The sequence below is a fragment of the Ambystoma mexicanum genome, chromosome 8, assembly GCF_040938575.1.
Source record: "Ambystoma mexicanum isolate Mex_15411 chromosome 8, UKY_AmexF1_1, whole genome shotgun sequence".
Classification (NCBI taxonomy): Eukaryota; Metazoa; Chordata; class Amphibia; order Caudata; family Ambystomatidae; genus Ambystoma; species Ambystoma mexicanum.
In genome coordinates this window covers 990,517,370-990,530,928 of record NC_090929.1, presented here as the reverse complement: position 1 = coordinate 990,530,928, position 13,559 = coordinate 990,517,370, and the positions used below count along the sequence as shown (strand labels likewise).

The following is a 13,559-nucleotide window of genomic DNA, read 5'->3' as shown; positions in this document are numbered from 1 at the left end:
TAGATATTAGTTCTTCAGTGGTTGCAAAGTTTGCTCTTTAGATAAGCATCAAGTTTGTGAATGATTGATATCAGCATCTGAATATAGCCAAAATGCAGTCAATTAGTCACTATGATGTCGCTCTTAACAACTTAATGGAACAAGGATTTAAAATCATCTGATCCTTGTGTCTGAATTTTGTAATGTCTCTTACCTATTTAAATTCAAATTTTCAGGATCAGAGTGTTATCCTGGTCGGGTACAGCGTTCCCCGTGGCAATCTTTTGTGATCACCATTTTCAATCCCTTATATATTCAGAAGTTTATCCAATGACATCATACCGCACGTTCCATCTGGACGTGCAAGTCTTTTTTCCATAACACTAGAATCCGCATTGGTGGGAGACTTTTTATGAATGTTCTTGTAAGATGCTCCAATTTATCTTTGCTTACAAATGATTACATTTGTAGACCTATATATTATCACTGATTTTATTAAGTTAAGTGCCTGAAACTTCAAATTAACTTTACTAGCAGATAATTAGTTAGTGATGGCTTTCTAGTGACACCCGCCCCAGCTAAGTCAGTGAGGAGTCAATGTTTTACCCTTGATTCCTATTATTAATATCTCTTTGCATCATTAATCATCATTTGGTGTCCTCAACTGCTCTTGTCTATGATACTTAACATTATTCTACATTACAATATGCCTATGTAACTTGATAAAGCTCTTATTCTGAGATATTCTCAGGCTTTCAAACCATATCATAGAATTCCTAGCATTTAACCTATATTGGTTAATTAATCATATATCAATGGGTCGCTATATGGGTCATCAACGTCAACTGTGTTGTTATTGATATTGTTATGCATAACTGTGCAATCATTAATTGTTACTGGGAGCTCTATAAGTTATCCCTTATGGCAGACAATGGAGTTCATGTTTAGACCAATTGGATTATTATTGACTGTTTGTGACTTGGTCTGAGTGAGCGACTGGTCTCAAAATTGAACTTCATACATTATGTCAAATTTGATGAAATTGTCATAGAATTGTTAGCTTTGTATAAATGTAACCGTTCAAATACTCAAATTAGTCTAAGTACATTCAACCAAGTTTGTCAATAAATTCAGATTGAAGACCAATTTTCTATGTTAATGATTATTAATCAATGTTTTGGGTAAATTACTTGCAGGATAAGCGCAGAATCGTGAAAGTGTTTTGAATTCATTTGTATGTTAAGAGATTTAGGCACTAAATCTCTACTCTTCACTGGTCTCCAGCTACCTTTGCAGCCATATAGGACTGGAGCTGTCCAGTTTGCCCCTAAATATCTTGAATCACACCTGTGTCTTGCCCCGTTGTATGTGACTCTGGATACCAACTGCTTCAGTGGCTGGTGACCCCTCTGAGGAATCTGCAGACACTGCAGGAAATGGCATACAACAGGGCTCACGCGAGGAACAGGGTGGCCATTGAGTAGACCTACGGCCTCTTGAAGGCACGATTCAGATGCCAACACTGGTCTGGGGTGCACTGATGTACAGGCCAGACAATGTTGGACAGATAGTCCTGGCCTGTGGAATGTTGCATTACATCTGCGTCAGGCACAACATACCCCTGCCCCTAGGTCTGGACATGCCTTCCCCAGAGGATGATGATGCAGCACTAGCTGGTCCCATGCTTGTGTGCACAGAAGCTTGGAGGCCAGGCATGGGCGCATGGCCCGTCAAGAACTGCTTGGGGAATTATTTGAAGTTTACCCTCTGCTCTGCATACCCCTTGCACCTTTGTGAACATCATGCACCATCACAGTAGACACTGTTTTCAAAAAAAGGATTGTCTAGTCATTGCTTCAAGTGAAATGTTTTGTATTCAAACGTGAACAGTGGCAATATTCTGTGTGTCCTGCTCTATTCATGTGGCCTGTTTGGGGTCTTGGGCCTAATGTGTGCTCCTACATGTAGGTGTTGGTGTTGGGTTGGGAGTGCAGATTGCCTGTTGGCATTTATTTGTGTGTGCGGTGGGGCAAAGATTCATGCCATGGACTTCCTTCCCATTCCTGGTTGCTTCTCATGTGTCCATGTGTGGGGCTGTACCTTTTTGCTAAGGTTCTTGTGCATATCTACGTCTACCTGCATCCCCTGGCGTGTGTGTGTGTGGGATGCCCATTTGCTGTAACTGACATGTGTTGGGCCAGTTTACTTGTACATTAGGTGGCTTGTGAATGCACATATCTGGACACATTATTTGCATTTAGATGGGATTTGTTGTACTTGCCACCTTCGCCTTGGGTCCCAGCTCCTTCCTCTGCCGTCCCCCTCAATGTGCTCCATGTGCAGGATAGAGCTGCATGTATGCTCCCATAGCATGAGCTGGATGGGTGACATTTTCCCTCCTCATGTGGCAGATGTCTCACTCCTGTGCTGGGAGATGAGTTTCCGGACCCTCGGGCGCAGATCATCCCAGCGCTTCCTGCAGTCCCTCTTCGTGCAGGCAACAGTCCCCACAGCCATCACCCTGTCCACCACCTCCTGTCATATGGTAGCCTTTATCTGCTGGCTGGTCTTCGTGTGGGCAGCCCCAAAGTGTGCCTCTGAGTGCTGCATACAGTGTCTGCCCGCGCAGTCAGATCAGCCTCTGAGAATTTAGGCTTTCTCATGCGGATGTCAGGGACTCGGCTCTGGCTTCCAGACATGTTTGGCACCTCCTGTAACAGTGGATGGCAGTTAGAAGTGGGGGATTCAAAGTGGTTTGAGTTTTAAAGATGGCTGCCGGCGAACTTTCCGTTCCGGTGATGATGCTAATTCCGGTGCCGGTTATTTCGGCGCTGGTAATTTCGGCAGTTTGGGTGCCAGTATCCGTATTATCGGCACACTTCTGTCGCTAATACCAGCAGATTGATGCTGACACTGGTTATTCAGTCATGCCAGTATAACTTTTTCTGGCAGGGGGTGTCCACGTGCCTGAGGACTTGTAATGCGCCAGTATTTACGGCGAGTGGCCTGCCAGAGACGGTAATAACAGCAAAGCCGATTTACCAACGTTTTTAAAGACAAACTCGTAATGAGCCCCTATCAAAATTGCCAGCCCCTAAAAGAAATTTAGATGACATGGTGCACTTGTTTAAAATGTCCTCGCTCATGGTTTAATTGGCTATAGTGTTGCTTCATATGTAATAATATTGATCATTGACAAATTGCACAATAGAGTCATTTGTTATTTAGCTCACTAATCACAGCACCAATTAACAATCAAGGCCCTCTTCTAATCGGCCTGATCATGACTTGGCCATTACCGCCGGCGGTAATAGCCCTACCGCCGAACTCCCAGGCGCTAATAGCGCCGGATCACGAGTTTGGCGGTAACGTAATTCCCCATTCCCCATTGAGCCCATTCGGGAATGCCCCATTCCCCATTGGGCTCAATGGGGAATTTTCGCACTCTTACCGCCGGCGGATTTCCCGCCGGCGGTAATAGCGCGAATTTTCGGCGGATTTCCCCCCAGCTCAGAGCTGGGGCGAAATCCGCCGAAGCCCTGATTCGGTGGACCCTTAAATCCGGCGGTATTAGCGCTACCGCCAGATTTAAGGGTTACCGCCGAAGTCGTGATCAGGCCCATGGCCCTCATTACGACCCTGGCGGAATCCGCGGTGCTAAATGCACCGCGGAGCATGGCGGAAAGCCGCCGATAGCGCCATGGGGGTTGGCGGATTTACCACCCCATGCCGACCTTGGCGGAGCGGTAAATCCCCAATCCCCATTTTACCCTTCCCCATTCCCATTCTTGCCCCATAGGGTATAATGGGAGTGGGGAAGGAGTTAATTACGCCGCCGTAAAGTACGGCGGCGTAATTAACAACGAGGTCCCTTAGCGCCATGGTTTTCTCCGCCCGGTAAAACCAGGCGGAGAAAACCTCCATGGCGCTAAGGGAACTCGTAGTACGGCGGACGGGTCCGCCGCGATTAGCGCTGGCGGAAACCCACTCCGCCAGGGTCCTAATGAGGGCCCATGTCTGGAAACATGCAACATACTGGTATCTCCTAATCTGTCTCAACTATCCTATGGTATGTGTACCTTCCGCATTGCTTCCAGTCTGTCACCTGTACCCAAGATTGAGCACTTTTTCATTCTGTGAGGCTGAACATCTTCTATGTCAATGCTGGTGTATGTGTTCCTTTTTTTATATGGCTACTGATCTGTGTCCTGCCTCTACACTAAAGCCTGTGTACCTTCCTCGAGATAGCTATTGTTAAAGTGTGTCCTGTACCTAAGATAGAACACATGTTCCCTCATTTTGGACTCTAATGTTGCCTTACAGATGCCACAAGTGTTTATTATTCTAATTCCAGAAAGGATGGGTTAAGGGAACTTGAAGGCGCCACCCATACTTATTTTGATTTCTGATGGGGGCAGCATAAGAAGTTATTGGCTGTGATTGCAGAAAATGAATCCTTTAATCGTTTTGGTTTCAGGGGCCCAAAGGCATCTGTGTCCCGGCCCACAACATCCCTTAAGATGTCCCTATATCTGGATACGTCTGTTTGGAATACGAGTTGATGTGGCTAAGGACACCTATTGCTAACTCTGAATGTTACTGCATCCTCTTGGGATGCCAAATGAGCAGGGTGTGAATGAGAAGGGTGTTGTTCTTAGCATCCTAATTGTCTACTAGGGGCCTGAGACTTGGTGATACTAGCAGAGGTATGGTTTGGTTGTAAGGAAGTCATGTGAGCAGAGGGACTATGATTTTGACAACAGCAATCTGATGGAAGGAGGTTCAATGTGCAAGCAACAGGATCATGTTTTTTCTGGACGTAAGTCCTGAAATGTTAATTTGAAAAAGAGATATGCTTTGTATTAAAAGAAAGTTGCAACAATGAGGTTTCAGCTACAATCAGCCCCCCTAGAAGACTTATAGTGAAATACTGGACAAAGAAGTTCCTCTTCTCCATGGTATTAGACCGCCACGGTCCTCCTGGAGGAAATTAATAATAATATTTAAATGCACTCAGACTCGGGGTCAAGTAGTATTTAAATGTCAAGTTTGGTGTCCTGGGGATCCGTCAAAAAATATGCTTCAGGTGATGGTACACTTTTACCACCATGTTTTACTTATCTGGGGAATTCTCTTCATTTTACCTGGTAGAGTTGGGGAGCAGAGCAGCCTTTAGATGTCCACCCGCTTTTCACACTCCAGCAGACAAATACAGCTGTATTACCACCAGCATGTGTTTTCATGCTGGTTGTAATGCAATGGATGGCTATGGAATCCACCTGAAATTACCACATGTAACAGCAGGTGGATTCCATAGAAATCCATTATTAATCCCTCTGGAATCATTAATTGTGGGAGGCATTTACCCTTTTCCACAAAGTAGTGGGAAAGTATAGAGTAAAGACACGATTGCCATACTTTATGCTTTTCTTTTCTACTACGTAGTGGATATTTTTAAAATGTCCTGGAGGGAACATTTTGCATTTAGGATTTAAATTAATATGACTCCCATTGAATCATGGTTTGCAATTTGAGCATGGGTAGGAGGTGTTGGTGGAATGTTCTGACCAGACTGTGCCAATGGGTTCAGAGTTGTTGTCCCGTTGAAGTGTGTGGTGAGGTGGCTTTTATGACTTCCATGTTTTCTGCTTGTGCCTCTTTTCTCATTTCACTCGCTCTTTTCCGCATAATGTTCATGTCTAGCAGATGTCTGTGTTCTGAATTGGGACTTTCTGCAAAGGACTAGATAATGACCTACTGCATGATTTATTAATTTTCCAGAGTCATACGATAAACTGTGTCGCAACATTTCGAAGGAGACTGAATCAGTGGTTGTTTCTGTTGGGTAAGTAACTCTGCCTTTGGGTTTTGTGTTGCAATAGTGAATGGAGGTGTCTTGTTATTATCTCCTCAACACTTAGGCCATCACTTCACCCCTCGTGCCACCTTACTCGCTAGATGCCACCCGCCTCTCTCCTCCTCCCCCTCCTCTATCCCCCTCTGTATCCTACCCCCCGCTGTATATCTGTTCTGTTGTTACCTCTGTAAACAATTCTGTTATGTATCTGTACTTGTGTATTCATCTGTAAAGCGCTCCGTTGCTTCTCGAAGCTAGGTCAACGGTCAATAACTACCATAATAATAATTTTCCAGGTGAAAAAGACACTGAGACAAAGTTTTAAACTGATTCATTGATGACATTTTATATGTACATTTAGGAAATCTTTTCAGCACTCTGAGTATTTGTGGAACTTGTATTCCAGAAAAGCATTCAACATGGCTATCAATAAAAAATGTGCGGTCCATTCTGAAAGAGAACATTCTCGTTCAGCGATAGAGATTTGCAAACATGTATTAATTCTCATTCAAGTCTACTTAAAACAAGAAGTACTGTGAGAAACCAGATGGTGTCTCACCCGCTAGTGCCCAGGGATCTGTCATCCAGGTGGCTAGGACACGGTCATCGCTTTTGGATCCATTTCCTGGGAGTGGACCAGTGCGGGAGGATCACCTGGGTGAGGGGTCTTCGGGGAGTGGGAATGGAACACCGGATGGTGAGACACAGTATCCCTCCCCCTGCAACACCTTTACCCCATCCTACCAGGTAGGATATGTAGGAACATTACCCTCCCCCTTTCCCTATACCAGCACTTTCACATAGACAGTCCTCTCTGGGGGAAAAACAGACTCACACCCGAGCAGAGTATCTCACATGTCCCGCTACTGTGGTCAGGCAAGGTCAGGCAAATACTGACAATCACTCACACCTTACTTCCATTAGACTTCCCCACACAGATAAAAGCCGTGCACGAAAGCACACACTGTGCGTGGCAAAGCACACGAAGGTACAGCAGTTTCAAGTCGGCAGCTGAACGAGGGGAGAACGACGGCAAACCAAGAATGTTTTGTAAGAAGGGAATTACCCTTAACCTTTTTGGCCAGACGCCGTTACTTTCAAGAAATCTTCAAGGGCAGAAAGCATAAGACCAGGAAAGCGAATTTAAGAATCCTACATTTGTGTCGGAGGTACCGAAGGCCGTCCCACGTATTTCACCAAGGAGGGGAGGAGCAGCAGCAGCCGCAATGGTATCATCCTTGGCTCCAAGAACAAAGAAGTGCCAGAAAGAGAAACACAGCCAGTGAGTTGGGGTGACCGATGCAAGACCGCTCTGTGTTGAAGTTAGGTTTGCAAGTATCAACATTGTATAACGGGCGATGGAACAAACATTGTTAAACGTGTGTGATGAAAGATACAAGTAAAGCTAAACTGCTGATGAATGTTTGAACTTCAGAAGGAAAGATACAATACCATTGACAGAGTGGTCCGGCACTATGGATATTCTCAATGAAAAGCCTCTGTAAGGTATTCTGCCAAGAGAAATGAAAGTAGAAGATTGATGAGAATAACTGTGTGAAGTTAATCGAAGTGGTCTTGCAATGGTTTAAGCAAAACCCATCGCACATTTGAAAGTCTTCGGTTTTGATATCAACAGGATCCGAGCCCGAACGAGGGAGATACATATCACGAGGATCCAAGGCCAAACGACAGAGATCCATATCAAGAGGATCCGATCCCGAACGAGGGAGATCCATGGTCCGAGCCCAAACGAGAAAGACCAAGTGTGATTATTGTGCTAAAAAGGGGGTCTCAGCCTGAAGAGGGAGATCCATGATGAACATTGAAAGCGAGAACTTGTGCATGTGAATATCCTGCTTGGAATTGAACTTTGACACTTTGTTTGTTACGACAGACCCTCTGCATAATAGAATGTTATTGGAAAGAGAGGTTTGGCAGAAGACAGCAATGTCTGTGCTTTGAACTGTTGCCTCATGGCCAAGATGCCAGAGTGTGTGCGAAGCTCGAACGTGCTGCCTTACACCATGCTGAAAACGTGGGGAAGGGAAGCAAACCAATCAACCGTTCTGACATATTAGTTCTTGAACACTTTATTTTTGCATACATCATTGTCCCACACTCTTTTGTATTTAGAAGTAAGGATTGGCAATAGGTTTATTATTTGACAGATACTTAACTAGACTGCGTTATTATTTGATGGTTGTAGTTTGCTCCCATCCTTTAGGTTTAGATAGGCGTTCGACCAACCCATTTGAAGTTAAATAAACACTCTTGAACTGTGATCACTTGTCTGTCTTCACTGTTTGATAGATTGCCTTCCTTACAGTACCCATTTATCTTTTGTGTAACAATAATGTAATCAAATTATCAAATAAGAAATGCTCATTTTATAATGTCAGAGTTGCTTGATGTTTCCAGTTATCTTGAAGTCAATCGGTGCATTTATTATAAGACACATAAGTCCCAATTTAGTGCAGGGCACACAATATTCATATACCATAGCAGAAATCTTTTTGTGCCAAATTTACATGACAAGCATTGAGAATAGTTGTTCTTTGATGCCTTCCACAAGCATTAAATACTTTTTCTCTCCTTCGCCACTTACATGTGTAGCAAGCAGTGCATGGTGTCCTAACAACTCATCGAAAACGCTAATTATGCACCTGATTTTCATTGCATTTGCATTTTGTTATTTGTAATTTTGATACATAGGTGGGTGATAGCGTACAGTGCCAAATAAGTCCTGTGCTTCACTTGGACCTGCTTTTATAGTGGGTGCAGTTTCAGGAGGAATTTGTTACGCTCACCTGGCTCCCACAGGGGCGTCGATCGGACCCGGACAGCTGCGACCTCCTCCAACGTGAAGCGCAGTGCAGAGATGACAGAGTGGACTGGGCCGCCTAATCTCATCTGCTTAACCCATAGAAGTATTCTCCTGCAAATGGAGAAAGGGATTTAGCCACCTGTGGATTTTAGTAATGGCACCCCACTGTTCTCTCCACTAATCACCACCGATATTCACTTTCAGTAAGCTCACCTTATGTTTGTAAATGATGAGCTCTCCATCCTGCGTGGAATGCAGGGGCGCGTAGATACCAGTTACTTCACTGGTTTGAAGGCGCTGGAAGAGTTCCGGGTGAATATTGACTCCGATGTTCCAGTCGAGAACCCGTAAGTATAAAGTTCAAAGAGTTCAATATGTCCGATGTTCACTCTTGTACATTCCTTCTTGTGTTGCAGCTGGGTCCAAGAGAAGATTGTCTTTTGGTAGCTGATGGTGTTCAGGTAAGAGTCTGTATTACCAAACACTGTCCGGCAAATGATGCGTGTGTTTAAATTGCTGGTTTCTCTCTCCTTACAGGTGCGGTGTAAGAAGTTGCGGTTTGTTACAGAATAATGCCTCCGGTTATTAATCAGGTAAGTCTATGGTGGAGAGATTGTATTTTTTGGCTCTCTCGGCTCACCTTATGTTTCTTTGTCCCCTAGATGGTGGAATTCGGTGGAGAAAATGATGGAGGCTGCGCCAGATCAAAAAATGCTGTGAGGACTGGTGAGTATGGCGCAGCGCTGCAGCTGGCGATGCGACGCGTGTAGAATAATGTCCTCTTCAAGTTCGAAGACGTGAAGGATCCGGAATTCAGGTAAGGATTGAGATAATATCTGTTTTCTAACCTTTCCTTCTTCTTTCTTCTATTGCTAGGAGCTCTGGATTTGAGACGGGCGTGGCTGAAGACTGGATGCTGACTGCAGGCACGGTGAGCGTTACGCTGCTGGATGCAGAATAACGCGAAGCATGTGCTGCTGTTCTGAAAGGGGCCCTTAGGGGTCCCTCGTGCTATAGAAACAAGGCAATGACCATACACAAAAAGATGCGCCAGACACGAGGTTTCAAATTCCCTATGCTAGGGTTTATTGCAAGCAAAAGATAGTATCAATTGGCCAATTCTGATCTCACGCCCCGCGACGTGAGTTTCCTAGAGCTCGAGGGACGCAAGAGAGCGAATTACGTACATCCGTTACATATATACAAAATGCATATCATACAATCAGCAAAGTCATGTTCAACACCCCTCTGTATTAAGTTCCTTTGAACTCGGGATGACGATGGACATATCCGACGAGTATGACGATTATAATGCTTTCGATGTCTATTCTAGTAACAATGTGCAATTTAGAAAGTTCGGAGGCATCTTTTAGAACATGGTGGTTCTGTTCTTGGAAGCAATCTGTACACAGAGGAAGAGCCACATTCCAAGCTTTGCTATCTATGAGGTACTATTCGTGTCCTGGGAGCCGACACGTTCTAAAGGGTTTTGCGAAGGGGGGCCGTAAGAGAAGCATAATTCAAGCCTTTAACTGTATTATTCTAACATATTCTACCATCGTACGAGACTGGCTGGCAGCTGTGAAGTGATTAAATGCCCTGCAGCTTCCTCCCAAGGCTACAGAGAGGGAGCGTGGGCATTCCTCTCTGGGCTACTCATGAGGAGTTTCAGCAAACTCTTCAGTCCCGCGACCTTGTCCTTTCATATTCAGGCAACAATGTTAACAGTTGAGCAGAGTAAGCAGAATCCGCAAGAATTGCAAGCTGCAAAGCAGTTTTTAGACAAAAAAGCAATGAGCAATGGTTAACAAGCAAAATAGCGATTCTTACTACATTTAAAATGGCCGCTCGTCTGTCAAGCATAGAAGTTCATATTTCTCCAATTCGGTGCATAAGACGGTTGGCCCACGGCCATCAAGTTACGTCTATCATTCAAATGAAGGGTATTCATTTTTCCAGATTGACAAACCCTCCTTTTGGCCGTGTGCCAAACGTCTTATTTATTCATTGTATCCTCATCTTCTGAGGAGGAGTCTGGGGTATCTGCATCTGAATCGTCTCCATCATTAATCTCTATCGCCATGAATTGTTTTACTATTTTTGTTTCCTCAGTGTCTGTTATTCCGGCCATGCGTTTGTTTTCCTCTCAACACCATGTGCATACATCCCTTAGTACATCCATCAGTTATTTCAGTGCATATTATTGGTAAGCATTGTATGAAACAGCAGCATGTTATGAATATCCCGAGTACCATCATTAGCATCGAAATTAACTTCCATCCCCAAGACAGCAATAATCCCCATAACCAGGATTCTATCCCCCAAACCCCTGCTTCAGTAGAGAGTGTGGAACTTATGACATGTAATTTCTGGATCGCTTTAAATATCGTAGGGGAGTAGTCATCTATATACACACAGCATGCAGTTTTTACGAGCTTGCAAACTCCCCCACGATCAACTAATATTATATCGAGAGCCATCCTGTTTTGAAGTGCCATCAGTCTTATTCCTTTTTCTTCTAACGTCATATTCAATAAAATATCCGTTGTGGAACCTATTGTTTTTTGTAATATTCCAGACAGTTTTCTTATATTGTAAGAGTTTTCTATTTGGGGCAAGAACGGTATAAATGATTTGGCTATATCCATTGCTATCATTCCATCCTCACTACTCCTTTGAGTTCTACCTTTTGTTCGGCTGGCTACTTCTGCTGTCTCCAAGAGGAACACTCCTGGAAACAGTAGACCTAGGTAGCATGTACCTCCCCAGTTCCTATGTAACCATGGATATGCTTTTTCTCCACATATAAAATAAACAGGGTCTCCCACGTACATGGGTTCTATTACATGTTTTAAAACCACTATGTTCAGGCAGTTGCTAAACGTTCCTACTTTATAGGAACCCTTTTTCTGTAGCCATAGGGGAGCAGTTTTGGGGCTGCGATCCACTGCATAGGCAGGGGGCACAGCATCTTTGTTCAATTCATCCCTCATCCGAAATGTAATTACTGATGTTCTTTCTGCTGGCGGGGTTGGTCTATTCTGCCTATGTAATCTATCTATCCTTGTTATTTTTCGTGTATTATTTCTCACGGGTTCTAGCGCAAATACGCTAGTTTTTTGGAATATGGAACAACCCACAGGTCTCATGATAACTTCCTGAAATTCATTCATATTGGTCTCATCTAGCTGACCCGTATTACTCTTGTTCCATTTCCCAAAGAACATTTCACTTAATGTTACTTCACAGGAATAAATCAACGGCAATGGTTGTACATACCAGCCTATCCCTTTCCCACCGTGCTGTGGTAAATGGGCGCAAACTCAGCAATCTTTTTTCTTTAACACCGCATGGGTCATGTTCATGATGAGCAACAATGTATTGTTGTTGTAACCTTCTCTATGTCTTTGTTCCATTGGGGGCAAAGTACCAGTGATTACATGAACCGGGCTTTCAGTAGCTGTTTTTGGCAAAAGTGTTTCTAATGGGTGTACGTACTCCAGGAACCATAGTGTAATAGCTGTTATTGTTGGTACTATCATACTTAAGAAACATAGGACCAATGTCCAAATCAGTACCTTATTCCTTTTACCATGCTTTTTCCCTAAATTTACAGTCTCTAAATCTATTATTTTTTTAGCAGGGGTGCAGGAGGAGGCTGAAACCGGTTTTGACTTATTCTTCATCGTCCTTCTTCTTGCAAGCGAAGTTCGTCGTGAATGTCTCTCGTTCTTGATGCCAGAAAAGTTCAATGAAAAATGTCACAGTTCAATTCTCCCAGCCTTTTCACAGCCTGGATCATTTATCCACTCCCGAGCAAGATTAGTTGTTCTTTCTCCCACTGCTCAGACGATTTCTGAACAGTTCTTTATTGATAGAGTACCATGTGCATCCAGCTTGTCCCGCTCTGGCTTAGGGCACATGTACTTTATAAGCGCACCGAGGAGCCGTGAGTTTTGAATTGTCCGACTTGCACAATTCTCACACTTCTCTCCTCTACGCCCCTGGTTCCTACTCTGTCCGTGAGTAGAACCAAAGTCCAAAAAGAAAAGCACCAAAGATCTGTGGATCACTTTGCCTGTCGAGGCCGCAGATTATATCGATTCACTCCTGCTATTGTATGATCTGTGAATAGTGCCCTTGCATTTCCAGTATCAGGCTCAGTGTCAGCCTGTGGCACAATGATGGGCAGCGATGGGCGTCGTGGCAATGATGTAGTTTCTTTCTCTGGCTTTGGTGCATTCGCAAGAACTGGTGGGTGCGAAAGGGGTGCACGCGTTGTTTCTGCTCGTGTTTGCAATGCAGGGTTTGTGTCGTTCGGCAGTGATATTGTTTCCGCTGAGCAAAGTTGGGGCACTTTTCGCCCTTCCCCCTTACTGGCAGCCTCCTCAGGCTCTGTTTCGAGTTTCACTTCTCGTTTGCGCTTTGTTTCAACTTTCACTTCTCGCTCAGGCTGATGCTGTGGCACTGGACTCGCAACAGTTTCTTTCGTTTCCGAGATCGTTGTCTTTTTCTCGTCGTCTGGATCAGGCAAAGTTTTCAGTGACGCTGGGAACCTTTTGGCATAGGTAGCATGGATCCCTGCCTTGCGTCTGTCCACTCGGATGGCTGTCTGTGTTGCCAAAAGTACTTCATAGGGGCCGCGCCACCTGGGTGCTAATGCTGTCTTCCATTCAAAGTTTCTGATTAGCACCCAGCTCCCAGGCTCCAGTGAGTGCCCCGGTCCTGTATATCGCATCGGCAACGCCTCCTGCACCTGCTGAGGAATCAAACGCAACTTTTGTATTAAAAGTCCACAGTAAGTGCTTAACATAGGATGCTCGACCTCACATAATTTTCTGGGCTGCGGTGCGCACCATACATTTGCTGGTCTCCCCATTATAATCTCATAAGGGGAGA

At 44.5% G+C, this 13,559-nt stretch overlaps 1 protein-coding gene across 1 annotated transcript in view; it reads left to right on the top strand.

The window, feature by feature from the left end:
• The window catches only part of AADACL4 (arylacetamide deacetylase like 4), a 158,889-nt gene that overhangs the window by 87,707 nt on the left and 57,623 nt on the right, over positions 1-13,559 (top strand). Inside the window, exon 3 of the mRNA XM_069610905.1 lies at positions 5,761-5,824. Coding sequence (XP_069467006.1) covers positions 5,761-5,824 — 64 coding nt within the window. The remainder of the gene's footprint in view (positions 1-5,760; positions 5,825-13,559) is intronic.